The sequence below is a fragment of the Arachis duranensis genome, chromosome 4 (genome assembly GCF_000817695.3).
Source record: "Arachis duranensis cultivar V14167 chromosome 4, aradu.V14167.gnm2.J7QH, whole genome shotgun sequence".
Taxonomy (NCBI): Eukaryota; Viridiplantae; Streptophyta; class Magnoliopsida; order Fabales; family Fabaceae; genus Arachis; species Arachis duranensis.
The window spans coordinates 115,200,158-115,216,486 of record NC_029775.3 but is presented as its reverse complement, the minus strand read 5'-3'; the positions used below and the strand labels follow the sequence as shown (position 1 = coordinate 115,216,486).

At 43.4% G+C, this 16,329-nt stretch overlaps 2 protein-coding genes across 2 annotated transcripts in view; one reads left to right on the top strand and one right to left on the bottom strand.

The window, feature by feature from the left end:
- LOC107486763 (inositol hexakisphosphate and diphosphoinositol-pentakisphosphate kinase VIP2) overlaps positions 1 to 16,329 on the bottom strand; it is a gene marked incomplete at its 5' end in the record, with an annotated part of 99,466 nt that overhangs the window by 21,629 nt on the left and 61,508 nt on the right.
- On the top strand, positions 14,072 to 14,821 carry LOC107486762 (30S ribosomal protein S17, chloroplastic). The gene has a single exon (XM_016107335.3). The coding sequence runs from the start codon at positions 14,215 to 14,217 to the stop codon at positions 14,689 to 14,691; it is 477 nt and encodes a 158-aa protein (XP_015962821.2). The 5' UTR covers positions 14,072 to 14,214; the 3' UTR covers positions 14,692 to 14,821.

Below are 16,329 nucleotides of genomic sequence, written 5' to 3'. Positions count from 1 at the left end.
AGGAGAGTGTCAATGGAGCGGTTCTGTAACGCCTCTGAACTACCCCGCGACGTTTGGGGAGCCATAGCCATTAAAGTGGCGACGACATCGATTGAGGACCCGTGCCGTTTCCGTATGACGTGTTGCGTTGCGCGGGATGTAGGCGACGACGATAGCGTCCTCAGGATGGTTGCCATACCACCTCCGCATGAACTGAATTGGGTGTGGATGCGGGACCCTATTGGGCGACGTTTTTTCGAGAGGTGCATTGAGGTTGGTCACCCGGAACTTCTGTTTCGGGAGTCGCTGCGGGAGCTCTACATAAGACGTAACCACCCTGTAGGATGGGAAATGCTGCAAAAGGCAGCAACGAATGGGCTGGACGCAGCTAGGTACGCAGTTTCAATGGAGTTGCTCCTCCGAAGGGACGACAGAGACGCCCAAAAAGAAGGTTTGGAACTTTTTCGTACGCTCGAAGCAGGTAACTTACTTCCGGCATGTTACTCGAGTTGCTTCGCAGTCCTCACAATTTCTTGGCCAGATGAAGTCCAAATGCCGGATAAGGGAGAGGAACATACAGTATGTGACTCGACCAGATGCATGACCCGAGGCCACATGGGTCTTCTCTATGACTACCGCCGAAGGGCTGCAGAGCGGGGCTCCATCCACGGTGTCGGAGGCGCCAACCATATTGGGTGCATTCGTTGTCGCGCCGACTACGAGGTGGAACGGTTCGTTGACATAGCTAGGGTTTAGGATTGTAATGCATATTAGGTTTATTATTGACATTTTATGTATCGGTTTAGTTTGGACGTATAACTTTAACGGTTATCTTCTTTATTATCATGTAAATGTTATTTAGGTAAACTGATACTTATTACATATAAATATCCTATGATTAAAATTAAACAACAGGAATTTGGAACAATGTCAGAATCATGTTATTTAATATTATTAAAATATTAGTCTTAAATAGTTATATTAAATTATGAAATAAGAAAACATAAAGAGAAACTTAAGGAACGTGTGGGCTAAGGAACCCCTCTGTGAGCCGACGGGAAACTCAATCGGCAGGCTCCCGAGACGACGTGATTGTAGCTGATTAGGTGTAGATGTACGGTACACAACCGATGGGATACCATCGCACACGGCACCGGGTGACTATATATACACCGTAAACAACAGCCATTGAGATAACTGACTGGAGCCTTTCAGTTATCCAGTATTTACACATAAACGACCGTTTATCTTTCGTCTGAGGGCGCTCAATACAAGGGGAAGAGATGTATCGTCCGACAGGCCCGGCCAACCTTCCCCACGATGTATGGACCTTAATTGCTGGAAGGACCGCAGCACAGTCCGTCAGGGACTTGTGCAGTCTCAGGATGTCGTGCACCGCTGCGCGTAATGCAGGGGATGAGGATTCCGTTTACAGATGCGCCAACATTCCAATTTGGGACCAGCGATGGTGGAGTGTGAGTCCCATGCACCATCCGGGAAGAAACTTCTTAGCGCGATGCAGGCAGAGCGGCCATTTGGAAGTTCTGTTTCGGTCTGCGGTGTCCGACCTTTTCATAGGCGGGTGTCGTTTTGCGGGGATGGAAACCATGCACGTTGTCGCAGCCCAGGGCCATTCCGCAGCCCAGTACATAGTGGTGATGATGCTGATGCTACGCGACGACGCCGAGTCAAAGAACATGGGCTTACAAACATTTCGTGGGCTTGAGGCGGCCGGTGCCCTGACAAACTGCAAGTTGGTGTTCCGCGGCATTGTACAGGGGACGTGGAGACACCTGCGTCGCGTGCCGATGCTAAACCAAGAGAATCAAGTCTGTTATTCGCATGCATGTCCAAGCCGTGGGAGCATGGGTGACATTTATCGCCATCAACGCTATGGAAGAGGCTGGGACGTAAACGACGGTGACGGAGGTGCTGCTCATATTCCGTGCGTGCATTGTAGGGCTGATTATGAATTGATCCTGTTTGTCCACCTATTTGACTGATTGGATAGGAATGGGTTCTCAATATTTTTTTGGTCATCCAATGTAATATATCTATTGTCACTATTATGTAATATTTTTCCCAACTATTTGACTTCTTTTGCCGTTTTCGTACTGTTTGCCTCGTTGTACCATATTTTTTATTTTTGTGTTTTCTGTGTAGTATTAAAAAGTTAAGTTATTGAAAATACAATTGTTTCCAGTCACTGACCTCTCATTCGGTTACACTTGGTTGCATAGTCAAGTAACAAAGTTTTTTTTTTCGAGATCAACGCAACTCCTGTCTGCGACGTTATTCATAGCAGTCGATAGACCTTCAGCCCTTCGTGTCTACTCTAACGTCACATTGCAAAGATTTGCAATCATACCGGATTGCGCGTTATCGATGCAGCAGAAGTTTTCACATGCTTTTTCTTCGTTTATCGATAAAGCCACCAGGTGCATTAATATCTTCGTTTTCTCATGGAATACCATACGCACATTAATTAACCACAATAAAATGTATTAATTTATCTATTATTAATGTATATCAATCCACACGTCCGTCACAATTCATTAACATTCCTTATATTTATCCATAACCACATCCGAGAGAAAAGTCATAGCTTCAAGGGCCGTTATCGTCTACCAAACCTCCCGGTCTTCATCCGACAAAATGTCGCACGAATCCCTCGACGACCACGCCGTTAGTCCGGGCGACCTCCAGGAACACCCGACGGCAGAGCTAATCAACACCCTCCAACAGAGGATGAGGTTTCTGAGTGATGGTCTTCGTAGGTCACAGGACGAAGCAAGGACGGCCAGGATCGAGGCAATCACCGCCAAAGTCAGGGCTAGTATCAGGAAGCATCAACTGGAGCAAGGCCGCCGGTTGGAAAAGAAGTTGCGCACGGAGTTGGAACAGCACCAAACCACCGTTCGCGAACTCGAAGACAAAGCAAACGCTTTGAAAGCGGAAATTGCCGATCTTCGTCGACGGGAACAACAACAGATGGCACCGTGGCGTGAAATGGAAGACAGGCTTGAGGTTGTGGAGATCAAGGTAGGTTTATTGGTCCGCCAACTGTATGGTCAACCTGCGGCAACGGCGGACGGCTCTGACTATCAGGATCCCACCGGCCACAGAGGAGAGGATGTCGGGGCTATATGAACCACGGCATCTACCGTCCGAGTGTTTATTTCGTTAGCTGTTCTTCGCATGTTCTGTAACCCCCGACTAAAACTGGGTTTTCTTAATTATATATAATATATAAATTCCGCATCGTTTCAGTTATTTTTCTTTCTTTCTTTCACTCATCGGATGAAGCCATCTACACAGGCGGGCAAACCGGAAACACTCCGTCAACCCCTGTCGGAGCATAGGATCTTTAATGCCTGCTTCAACACGGCGACCGATACTATCCGGCCGGTAAAGGAAAAAAAATGACAATAAGGGTATAACACGAAAATCGTTTCGTTGCCAACAGTAGAATATACAGTGACATTAGTTAATTTTTACCGCTTAGCGCGTTACTCGTTTCGTTGCAGAAAATTATGGTTAATACCGCATATTTAGTACAATTAATTCATGTAATTAGACCCATATTAACCTATACGTACAATTAGAAGTGGCATCCTTTTGCCAAAGGACGGTGGCCATTCTGGATTTCATTTTCCCGCTTGCGCAGATATCCGGAAATGAGAAATGGGAATTGGGAAACGTAAATGCCATTTTTTTGTTTGCAAATTTAATGGAGGTCGTCGATAATCGTGATTATAGGAAACCACCAGATAAAACAATTAAATACATGTCGTATGCCGTACATTATGGAATATTAAACCGAATAAAAATCGTCAGTGATCACATAAGATTAAGTTATCGAATAATATGGTCATTTTTTTTCCGATAAATTGCAATAACTATTTTTTTATGGTTGATTTGACAGAAGAAAGCTCTTTTCTTCATATCTCTGTACACCACACCCCTACACCTGACCCTCGCATCCCTGCACTCCTGCTTATGAACCTAATTCGGCTTGAAGTACACGTTAACTCCTGAGCGTGGGGTCCGCGCGACAGAAATACTTATGTGCTTTCCAATTCTCTAGGGATGGTTCTGGAAAGGATAAGTTAATTAATTAATATGGGACGAACGAAATACTATTGTGCTGTCCAATTCAACTGATAGGGTTTTTATCGAGGCACAAATTAAATGTTGACTATTCGATTCTTGTGTTATATTCATGAGAAGCTTAATTGCGTTCCTTAATTGCTAGTTGAAGAGATGTTTAATGTTATCGTTAACTTTTTTTTTTCAACCGAAATTGCTTAAATAAATCTCTTATTTTCGTGAATAAACCCCACTTCTAACACGTTATTTGCGTTAAAAACCCATCCAAGCAAGTTTATACTATATATGTGTATACGTGCCCATTATTCGCAACCACAAACCCTAGTAACTACTAACCCTTAACCACGTCTTCTTTGCCGTAACTCCCTCTCTCAACTCTCAGTCTACCCTTCTCCATAACTGCCACAGTGTCGTCGTCGTCTTATTCCGAGAAAATGTCGGAGCAATCAATCACAGAACATGCCATTAGTCCAGAGGACCTCGTGGAACTCTCTATCGACGCACTTATCGACATCATCCGCGTAGATGATAGGTCCGCAGATTGTGATCTCGTTGCGGCGGCACTGGTTAGGAGGGAGGAGAACTTAAAGGCGACACTTGTGACCACCAATGCAGAACTGAGCCAGGCAAAGGTCGAGCTGATGGCCTCCAAGTTCGTCTTCGAGGCAAGGAAGGATGAACTGGAGAAAGAGGTGCAGGAAAAGCGACGGCTTGAAAATGAATTGAAAACAGAGAAGCGAAAAAATGACGCGCTCCTTCAACAGTTGGTTCTCACTGAGAAGGAATTACAAGCTGAAATTGCCCAGCGCCATGAACGACAACAGGTTGACTCTCTTCCGTGGTCTGAGCTGGAACGCCGGCTGGACGTTGTGGAGGAAAGGCAAAGCTTCTTGCTCCGTCGTCGTACTCGTCGTCCTCCGACCGGGTAGAATGAAGACGGCGCCGGAGGTAGTTGATGGGCTGCACATGCAAGATGTCTGGATGTCAAGTTTTCCGCCGAGGCCAGTGTGATCCCTTTATTTCCTATGTTTGTTCTGTCGCCCTTTCGATATTCTGCAATGGAACTTAAACACGGATAACACAATTATGCATACTTTTCTCTGTCTTCTTAGCTTGTTGAAACACAATTAGGGATTTACGTTACGACGAAGCCAAACGATAATAACTAATAAAAAAAATTAATACACACATGGTGTTATATTATGCGATTACAAGAATAAGGTAAAATACACCATCAGCACGCATAGCAATTAGCATGATCGGCATCGCCATCGCTGGGGTTTACAAAACTACTTAAACGCAATAAGTCCCAAGAACTTCCGCACCTCGTATTCGGCCAGGCATTGCACACACGCCACAGTGGACAGATCGCTGTCGTCACCAATGGTCCCACGGGTACGGCAACTACCGGAACGGCATGACACGGAATCTTCTGGGGTCGCCGGGGGTATATCGGACCACGGACCGGCGAACACCTGCGTGAAGACCTCCCTGCACCTTTCGACTTCGCCGGACTTACGAACGACGCAAAAAAGCTCGAATCCACGGCTGACCTCATCATCTGTTTTGTCGCCGAGCGACAGAAGCAGCATCGCAGCGATGTAGCAGGCCTCCACATCGCCCAAATCTGCTGCCTCGGTCAGGGTCCGCATACCACCTCTGCGGTGGCCACACCAGAATAAATGAGACATCCCAACGCGGAGCATAGCGGCCGGATTCCGCGCTATGGCGCATCGACGAAGAAATGTCATTGCAGGCGTACCGGAGTAGTCGAGGAAGCAAGCGATAGGCAACACCGACACCGACGCGTGCCTGTACACGGCGTCGGAATTGCATGCAGATGCAAATAACCTGCAACTCGCCTGCATGTTGAACAGATCCTCAATCGAATTCGATGCAACCATCGCGGCAATACTCGACCATAATTCGACAGGAAGAACATTCGGCAGACACTCGTGCTGAATGGATGCCTCCAGTTTCGTTTTGTCCTCTTGTGAACTTCCGGCCATTTGGAGGGACTTCGACGACGGATTATTGGAGTTTACAAAAGGAGGATAGACGAATTTGTAGATGCCCTTGTGGCATTTTGCTTTTAATATAATATACTGCCGTTCGTTTACCGATGCATTCATATATTATAATAATTATATTGATTATAGAAGCATTTATCGTAATTAAATCATACGGCAGATGGCCGACGTTTTAGTCGAAGGTCTTACGGGTCAGTGCAACAACGGGATGGAGACACCATAGACCGACGCCTCCCCTCCCCGGCAACATATGTTTAGGATTACTATTGCACATATTAGTCGCAACGCTAATATTGAACTTTTATGGCCCGTTTTTTTTTATTTTTCTTTTTTAATTTATTCGGCTTGGCCTATTAGCGAATGAAGTAATGAAATAGTGCTTCTATCGTAGGTTATGCGTGTGACCGTTTAAATGTTTGAAAACTGTGATATGCATCGGTTCGAATATGTCACTTATACGGTCCACAACAGCGGGGATTTACAAGGCCACCCAACCCTAAACACCCGACGCATTAACAATGAAATAAGTTCAGCTTCGGTTACAGCGAAACTTCATCTGAAAGTAAATAGACTAAAGAAATGCAACACCTCGAACTCGGCAAGGCAGTGGACGCAAGACACAGTAGAGGAATCCTTGGTGGCACCCATGGTTCCTCGGGTCGGGCAGACGGTTGACCGACAGACGACGGGCTTCCCTGGATCCGACGGGTGCACCCCAATCAGCGGATTTGCGAACAACTGCCCGAAGATTTCTCTGCACGTTTCGATTTTTCCAGCAGCCAGCACGTTCTCAAACATTTCAACCCCCCTTCCAGCGTCCGTACCGTCTCCAACACCTGGCGTCAGCAGCAGCATCGCACAAATGTAGCGGGCTGGGACATGACCCGCATCGGCGGCCTCAAGCAGGGTGTCGACCCCAGTGACGTGTCGGCCCATCCAGCAGAATTCTCTCATCCCTATACGGAATATAGCGCCCGGATTTTCTGCGCGCGCGCTGACACAAAGGAACCCATCCTCAGGACGGTCCTCCAAGTCATAACCGAACACGACGGGTATCTCCGCCATGGAGGCCACCTTGAACACCGCAGATGAGCGGCAGATGTCCAAAAATACCTTGCAGGTCGCCTGCATGTTAAACAGGTCCTGGATGGACGACGACGCAACCCTTAATGCAATTCTCTCCCATATCTCGCGAGGGAGAAGGGTCTGCGGACAGACGCGCGGTGGGACCCCTTTCCCTTTCCCTTTCCCTTTCCCTTTCCCTTTCCTTCTCCCATATCCGGCCTTCTCTCCTATTCTGCCTTTCTCGGTGGTTGCACTAGATCTCATCCTATTTGATCTAAATTTAATGAATAGGTGGTGGAAGGGGAAGTTTACAGGAGGACCGTCGTTAGTATGGATCACCAGATGAGGGGAAGGAAAACTGGGTACTGAACTTATAAACTGCAAAACGGCTCACCAGATAAGTCAGGAACCGTGCCACGCACGCCTTCATTTACGCCAGCTGTAAATCTGTAACCGATGCTTCGTTTTTAGGTTTGGCACGGGAATCGAAGACATCTTAAACGTAGGTTTAGAACCTGAACGCTGAAAAATAACTTTAAATTTAAATTTAAAACTACATTAAATTAGTTATCCCTTGTTTTTCGTTAAATATAAATATCTTTTTTTTCAAAAAACAAACGACTTACAGTAATTAATAACACATTTTCTAATAAAAAAAAAAGTATTCGAAGCAGCTTCTCACTTTACACTATAAGGCCTACACTATATAGGTATACGTGCACCTTAATGACAAACCCTATCCCTCTCAACGCTTCTTTCCCAGTTCTTCTCTGCCGTTTCTCCTTCTCTCACCTCCTTATTTCTGCCACCCTCCACTGCTCTCTCCGTTGTGCGCTACCGAGAAAATGTCGAAGGAGACCGGCGACGACAACGGCGCCAGGCACTACACCCTCAAGGAACGGCCCATGTCCAGAATGATCGACGTCGTCCGTACAGATGAAAAGTCCATCGTATGTGACTTCGTTCAAGCCGAACCTCTCAGGAGGGAGGAAATTTGGGAGGCTAGCGTTGAGACAATATCACAGCAACTCTTCCGTGTCAGGTCCGAGAACTTGAAGTTAATGGTCAAGTTGAACAACATGGAGGATCAACTGGCTCAAGACGAGAAGGCAAGGCGTCTTGAGGAAAAGTTTCTGCGCATGGAGCAGAAAGGGTGTGATGCGACCGTTCGCCGAATGTATGACAGAGCAAACGAAATGATGGCCGAGAGCTCAAAGTGGCGTGACCTGGCACAAAGGGTCGTCGATGTTTTGGAGGTCGACGACAAATCTTTGTCCCCTCCATTACGCGTTCAACCGGAGCAGAGTGAACACAGGGACGGAGGAATTTGACCTGGTGCACATGTGTGACATATCTATGTTGTGTTGGTTTCTGTCGAAGCCTGGAGCCCTCAACTTTCTATTTAGTTTGTTTCTTAGGTCGCCCTTGTTTTCGGTAGATTAATATTCTATGCTTCTAGTCATTATAATTCCGTTTAATCCAGATGCGGTTAACTATCAACAACTTCTCATCTCCTCTATTGTTAGTAATAATTTAAGTATATTTAAATTGGGATAATTTCCCATAAATACGCAAAACACGCCCTTCGGCGAATCGCCATTTGAGTTAACGATTTTTGGGCTGTTCTGTATCAATTCAACGATTACACCAACTTTTTTCCAATATCCAAAAAAAGGGCTAACTTTTTTTATATTGGATTGTTAGTGGTGTTTTTCATTAATATTATAACATTTTACTGTAATACTGTGTCATGGGATAAGAAGAAATCGGGCTAAAAAAAATTTATATATGAATAATTTTAATGTGAAATACAAAAATATTTTATTATTTTAGTGTTTTACATAGCTGTAGTGGTAGCACAAAACGTCAAATAAAAAAAATTTTTTAATTATAAAAAAAACAAAACGTTCCTGACGTTTTATAATAAAAAATATTATTTTAATTATTAATACACAAAACGTTACTATCGTTTGGTAAAAAATATATTATTTTAATCGAAAAAACACAAAACGTCACTGACGTTTTGTAAATGGCCATAGTTGTGTTTAACACACAGGATAAAGGATTTCACCTCTAATAATACAATATTAAAAAAAAATATTTCAAGAAATCGTGAATAACGATTTTAAGTAAGTCAGAAAAATTAAAAAAAGTTATTAGACATCGTAAATTACGATTTTAAGTAAATATTAATCGTTTATTTTCCCAAAAAATAAACCAAGTACATCAATTACTTCTTTATTCGACGAAGCTTCCCAATTTACACGGTATATGTATACGTGCCCCTTAACGACAAACCTTACCTCCCAATGCTTCTTTCCCAGTTCTTCTCTGCCGTAACTCCTTCTCTCACCTCTGCGTCTATCCTTATCCTCTTCCTTATTTCTGCCACCTTCCACTGCTCTCTCCACTGTGTACTTCTGAGAAAATGTCGAAGGAGACCGTCACCGACCCCACACTTAGTCCCGTCGACCTCACGGAAGAACCGATGTCTAATCTGATCAACATCTTCCGTACAAATGAACAGTCCGCGGATTTTGACCTCCTTGAGGCCGAACTTCTCAGGAGGGAGGGGTTATGGGAGGCTAGGAGTCAAAAGGCGGCAGAGGAACTCTTCCAGCTCCGTGCCAAGAACGTTGACTTAATGGTCAAATTGAAGCAAGTGGAGGATCAACTGGAGGAAGAGAACAAGGCACGGCGACGGGATGAAAAGTTGCTTCGCAGGACCGTGCGTCACTATGACGTCGCCGGTCAACGACTGTATGACAAAGCAACCGAAATGATGGCGGAAAGCTCAAATTGGCGAGTCCTGGCAAACAGTGTCGTGGATGTTTTGACAGCCAAAGAGAAATCTTTGTCCCGCCAGGCACGCGTTCCACCGGAGCAGGGTGAAGACAGTGTCAGAGGTACTTCAACTAGTTCACATGGGTGACATCTTTATGTTGTTTTCGTTTTTTGTTGATGACCAAAGCCTTGAATGATCTATATGGTTTGTTTGTTTCGTCCTCCTTTTCATCTTATGAAAAGCTAATTAAACCTCTGTAGCGAGTATTATATCTACTTTCATCGGTTCGTTCTCTGCTTATCGTGAATTGTTTGTTGTTACCAATAACTCAGCCCCTATGCCTGTAATTCACCCAACTGAAACAAGTCGTTTGAGCGATTTAGACAAAATTACAGAATTGTCTCGAGCCGTTATCATTTAACGTTTACCACGCATGATTCCAGAACATTTCGGCAACTATTTACAACTCATGATTCCAACTAAGATGCTTGGATCAACAAAGATTACGAAGGGAATGGTTTATACAAGTACGTACCTCAGTGTGATTCCCTTATTTGAAAATTACGCGCTTTTTTTTCGGGGTTGTGAAAAACGTAAACGTACGCGCCTTAGTCTGGCGAAACACCTCCCGCCTTTTAAAATTTTTTTATCTTTTCAATAAATAACCCTTAAACCTGATTAGACTGGTCATTAATTGGGAATTAATGTGGGTGCAATTACCAACGGCAATAAACGGATTTCTAACAAAAGCTATTACCACCGAATGTATTCAAAATTTAAATTATAGCCTTAACCTAATCTTATCAATCATTCCACTTCAGTGAGTCAGCGGAAAATCCGTTCCTCTTGTCAGCCTTGGCCCGTTGATGGATGCACGGATTGATGTAGTCGATCGAAGCAGGTAAGTTGTTCATAATTACACTTATTATTTCGTATATTTACGGTTTTTAAATTTTTTTTTTGTTTCCTCATCCTGGAAAATACCATTTTTTTATCTGCTATTGGGCCAGAGAAACTGACTGGACACAAAAACGAAAACCCGAACTCGCCAGAAACCCAACCCCTAATACCCGACCCCACTAGAAGCTCCTCTCCTCTTCAGGGACGAAACTTGTTGGGGGGCCCAACTTTTTGGCTTCTCCGGGAAGACTTCATGGAAGGGTGATGGGATGGCGCACAGTGCTAAGGGGTGGAACTCTGACTAAATTAATTAATTAGGTAGGATTCACCCTTCATATCCCCTCAACTCACACGCTGTCCACTCTCTTGGTGTTCTCCTAACTAGGAATATCTCCTTCTTCTCTGTTGGTGCCTGGACGAGAAAATGGTACGAGAACTCGCGAAAGGCGACGTCGTTAGGGTTATCAAAGCGGCAGGAGATCCGTCGCGGCCGATGGTAGGTTAAAGCTTGCTCTTCTGTTCTTTCCATTATTTCTGACTCTCCTTTCCGCATTTTGTTCTATCTCCGACGCCGACTCCTCATGTGCCCTTATATGCAGCGTCTGCCGTTACCGATTGAGCTCCTGCCCAAAGATAGCAACCATCTCTACGTCACGGTCGCCGATGGGTCAAACCATACCTACAAGATTGCATTCACACCCAAGGGGTGGAAAGAGATCACTCTCCGCAGGGGATGGCAAAGGTTCTATCATGAATACAAGCTACAACCATCTAACATTCTGCTGTTCAAGCACAAGGGCAGAGACGACTTCAGCGTTCGCATCTTTCAGTCACCGGGTGTCGAGATGTCGTATGCCACGTCCGGTGATGAAGCCGTCGATGTCACGACTCCCAAGGTTCGACGGAACCGTACACGCGCTCCTGAAGCGCCCCGCCGTCGAACGGGGTGCATCAATGTCCCCAGGAGCGCAGCTGCAGCTGAGGTGGAGCAGACGTTTCGGTCCCAGCACCCCTTCTTCATCATGCACATCACAAAAAGGCTCTTGGGCACCCACTTCCTGGTAATGGCTTTCCTTCTCCACTATATATACACGTGTTACGTTCATCAACTTTGGGAACCGCATTATATGTTTTCTTACCCTGCTGTGTCCTCTATTAAAAGTAATGTGGCGGCCTACCTGGTCTACATAAAGTGTTGTTCTTTCGCTGGTCCTTACTTTGTTGGCATGTGTGCCCTCTTGGGTTTTCCACATCTTCTGTCCTCTGCTGTTGCTTAATTGTTAATCGTTGGCTATCTGGTGGATCGGTTGTTGACTTCAGATTCATTACAGAAATTTGTTCGTAATGTATGTTTTTGTTAAATACTTAAATTCCATTGTTTAGGAAATAAGCACCCAATTGCATGCTAATTGTTCATAATGCCATCGTCAGTAGTTGTCGTTTCATTCTGATTGACTGCATGCACATTGCATTCATGTTACACATGTCCTTAACTTCATCTCCTTCTCCATTTTGGTTTGCCCAGCCAAATGTGCCGCACTTGGGAGACGACGTCAAGGATGGTGTCATGGTCACTCTCAGATCGGGGAAGATTTCCGTCCGGGCCGTCTACAGCAAATACGGGGGCAAGAGAAGGCGCAATTGTGGCGCCATTAGCCACGGCTGGGTGGGTTTCTTGCGCAAGTGTAACATAAGTGTGCCCAAGCTGGCCGTCTTTGAGATCTCAAGTACCCACCCAGAAATGGAGTTGTTGGTCCAATTTCTTGATTTTGAATGAATCCAACTGGGTTGATGAACTACCTGAGCATGTTATTTTGGATTGCCTTTTCTGATTTCGCAACAACTTTTTCTGTTCTGATTGTTCATGTGTTGCAACTGCTAGACTTAACTCTTTTTGTACATGGTAGAATCTTATGACCGGTGTAACTAAGAACTTTTCAAAATATCAGTGTTCCTTAAATTACTTTACAATTCCAATTCACACAGCAGCATGGATGCTCTCTACACTAATTTGCAACTTCAATCCATACAGCACCATGGATGCTCTAACATAATTTCCAGTTTAAATATAGGGCGTTACAAAATAAAGTCATATAGCGGCCTGGATATGGTCAAATTGGAAGTATAACAGTCCAAAACAGTTTACTATAGCTACATATTCTTTGTCCAAACATAGAACATCACGCATGATCTTCTACGAAGCTAAAACACCAGCTGCATCACCAAACCTTTGCCTAATTTGAAGACCCACGTTCCCACTGGCTTAAGCTGTGAGCGCACTAAAAATAATGAATGGTTACCAAATTGTGCCCTGTGAATCATAACCATCGTCCAAGGCAACGTCCGATGCATCGTCCCATGCCAGCTACGACGATACTTTCAGTTAGCCATTAACTCGGAATCGATGAACAGCAATACATAAATTGAAAAAGACGACTAAACAAATTTGTTGGCAAAGTCTTTTTTTTTTTCGACGGAGACCCGGGCCAACAGACTAGCCCAGGCCCAGAACAGAGATCCATGCACCCGAACCGACCCGTTAACCCTCCGACCCGGCAACTAATCCCTGACTGAATCCTACCTTTACCCCCAGTTCCTTCACGGTTCCTCCTCTGCAAGGTTCCTCTACCCGTTATCCCTGCATGTTGCTGACGCCGCCGGTTGAGGAAGATGAGATCTTTCCAATTGAACCGCCATCGCAGCGCGTTATCTCTGCTGCAGCAAACCAGGCCTTACCAAGGACGCCCAATTATCCATGTGTGTGTCTCCCCCTTCGGTGACAGGAAGAAGCTGGATGCCGCCAGCGTCATGGTACCGCTTCCTCAGGTTGCCGGCGAACTGATGTGACCGCTGCATGGTTGCTGACGCCACCGGAACGGGAACGCGACGAATTCTCCGAATCTGATCCCCTTCGCTTTGCCTTGTCACCATAGCACCTACTGGGCCTCACGACCGCGCCCTCCAGCACCCTCCAACATCCTGGCCGAACTCACTCCTTCCCGTCAGCACTTCAGAGCCGTGAGAGAATCCTTCCACGGCGCCTTTCCTTCCCTCTCAGCCCTCCTCTATCAACTCCGATTTGGCGTTAAACATAATCACTAACAGTCATTAATTTAGCTCTTAAAACATGATAAAATAATTTCACATAAACCCAACTAATTTTTAATTGTAACAAAAATAACCAGCTACAAAGTGAAATTTGCAAACTAACCCCTCTGACACACGTACACCACTAACCAATCATAAGAGGAGAGAGAAAGAGTAATCTCTACCATTGGATTGAAAAAACAGAGAGATCCGACGGCCACCCTCAAATGGCGCACCGATCAGCCAAACATAAACATCATGTGCACTGGTGTGCCAAAGAATCTCGGCACACCGAATCCGTCCCCAAGAATGTGGCTTCTCCAACTGCCGTCAATCCCCAAGTTCTCCACCCCATTCCTCCATGGCGGCAGAACCCTCTGCTCTGCCCCAACCGCCACTACATTCCCAGCACCATCAGCACCGTGTTCCATGCCTACCATAAGAGCGATGAAGTCGATGCAGGGGAAGGTGGTGTGCGCCACTAACGACAAGACGGTGGCGGTGGAGGTTGTTCGTCTGGCCCCTCACCCGAAGTACAAGAGGCGCGTGAGGAAGAAGAAGAAGTACCAGGCCCACGACCCTGATAACCAGTTCAAGGTTGGTGACATCGTTCAGCTTCTCAAGAGCAGGCCCATCAGTAAGACCAAGGCTTTCGTTGCCGTTTCTGTTCCCAAGAAGGACTCCACCAATAACTCCGACATTGGAATCCCCTTGGAGTCTCAGCAACAGGCTTAGTTACACTCTCTCCCCCCTCAATTTTATTTCCTATTGTTATGTTCATGAAATCATGTTCACTGTTTAATTCACTTATGAATTGGGGTTTATTTCTCTGGTTCTCCTATTATTCATGTTTCTCATCTATCAACCTAAGTTTTTGGAGAAAGGAAGAGGGGTTTAATGAAATAGAATCAGCTTCAATGTTTAGGATCTGAGGAAAAATAACAATGGGAGAAAAAGCTGAATCTTAAAGTAGTAAATTTCGTCATCTTCTTCGTTCATCATCTCCAGAAATCAGAACACCCAGCTTTCATCTTCTTCCTTGCACCTAACCGCCGCTGTCTCGCCTTTCTTTCGCCAGTACAGCGCCTTCCGTCATCGTCTTCGTTTTAATTGTACAATTATGTAATAATAAATATTATTTAACTAATTTTTTACCCAAATCACCAAATTCAATTTTCAGCTCATACGATCTCTTATTGTAATATATTTCTTATAAATTACAACTTTAATTTTTCGTTATTTCTGAATACTTAGTTAGCTTTTGCGGTAGTCTTCACAATGAAAATTCAATGATTCACCATTCACCATTCACCGTTTACAAGGTTTGTATCATTTTTTATTGCTCTCTATATAATTTAAGATATTTAATTATTTTTCAACTAAATTACTAAATTCAATTTTCATAGTATAAATAATATTTACTTAATATTTTTTGATAAATCATTTGTTTCATTAATATTATTTAATTAATTTTTTAACTAAGTTATCGAATTCAGTTTTCATAGTACACTTAATATTTATATTTTTTTACAAACATTTTATATAAATATTATTTAGTGGCGGAGCTTGAAACAAAATTTTGAAAAGAGGGGTCAGATAGAAAAAAATTGTCAAGATGCTTTTGATATGCACTCCATTTAAGATAAGTTCATCTAACCTTATCTCTCTAATTTGTGTTATATTATCAAATTTAAAGTCGTTTTCCAGGGTCTCGTTCCAAAGAATTAAGGTCATGCAACTCTTTGAACTTTTGAATATTGTATCTCACTTTTTTCGTGATTCATTAAAGTAAAAAAATTATCTACAGGTATTGATATTGTAAAAGTTATATATTCTTCTTTTTAAATATTAGTCTTTCTCTTAAAAATACATCAATTCTTTGATTTTTTTATGATTATTTTATATAAAAATTTGAATATATATCCTGTAAAATATGTAAAAAAAAATTAGAAGAACAAATATTAAAATTTTTAATATTTATTGAATTTTTTTATCAATTTATACAAATACAATAATATCAATACTTATTGAATATTTTAATATTTTTTATCATATAAAAAATTAAATTAAATAAACAGAAAAATATAAAATAATATTCAAATTACATAAATAAAAATACCTAATTTTTTATTTTTGAACTCAAAATTAGAGGGAGTGTTGCTTATTAAATAGAGAGCTGTGAAATGCGAATACACTCAGTTAAATCTAAATCCGACAAAGTTTGAACGTATAAAACTAAAAACTATTGTACAATAAAAACAAGAAATAAAAATTAAACTTTGGTATTTTAAGTCATAGTAAAATATTTGAGTCAATTAAACTATTTTTTATTTTCTAAAAAAATACTACTAATTTTTTTAGCAAAAATTCAAG

What these genes read in the sequence shown, in the direction of transcription:
- LOC107486762 (XM_016107335.3), top strand. Translation starts at nt 14,215, where the DNA reads ATGTGCACTGGTGTGCCAAAGAATCTCGGCACACCGAATCCGTCCCCA.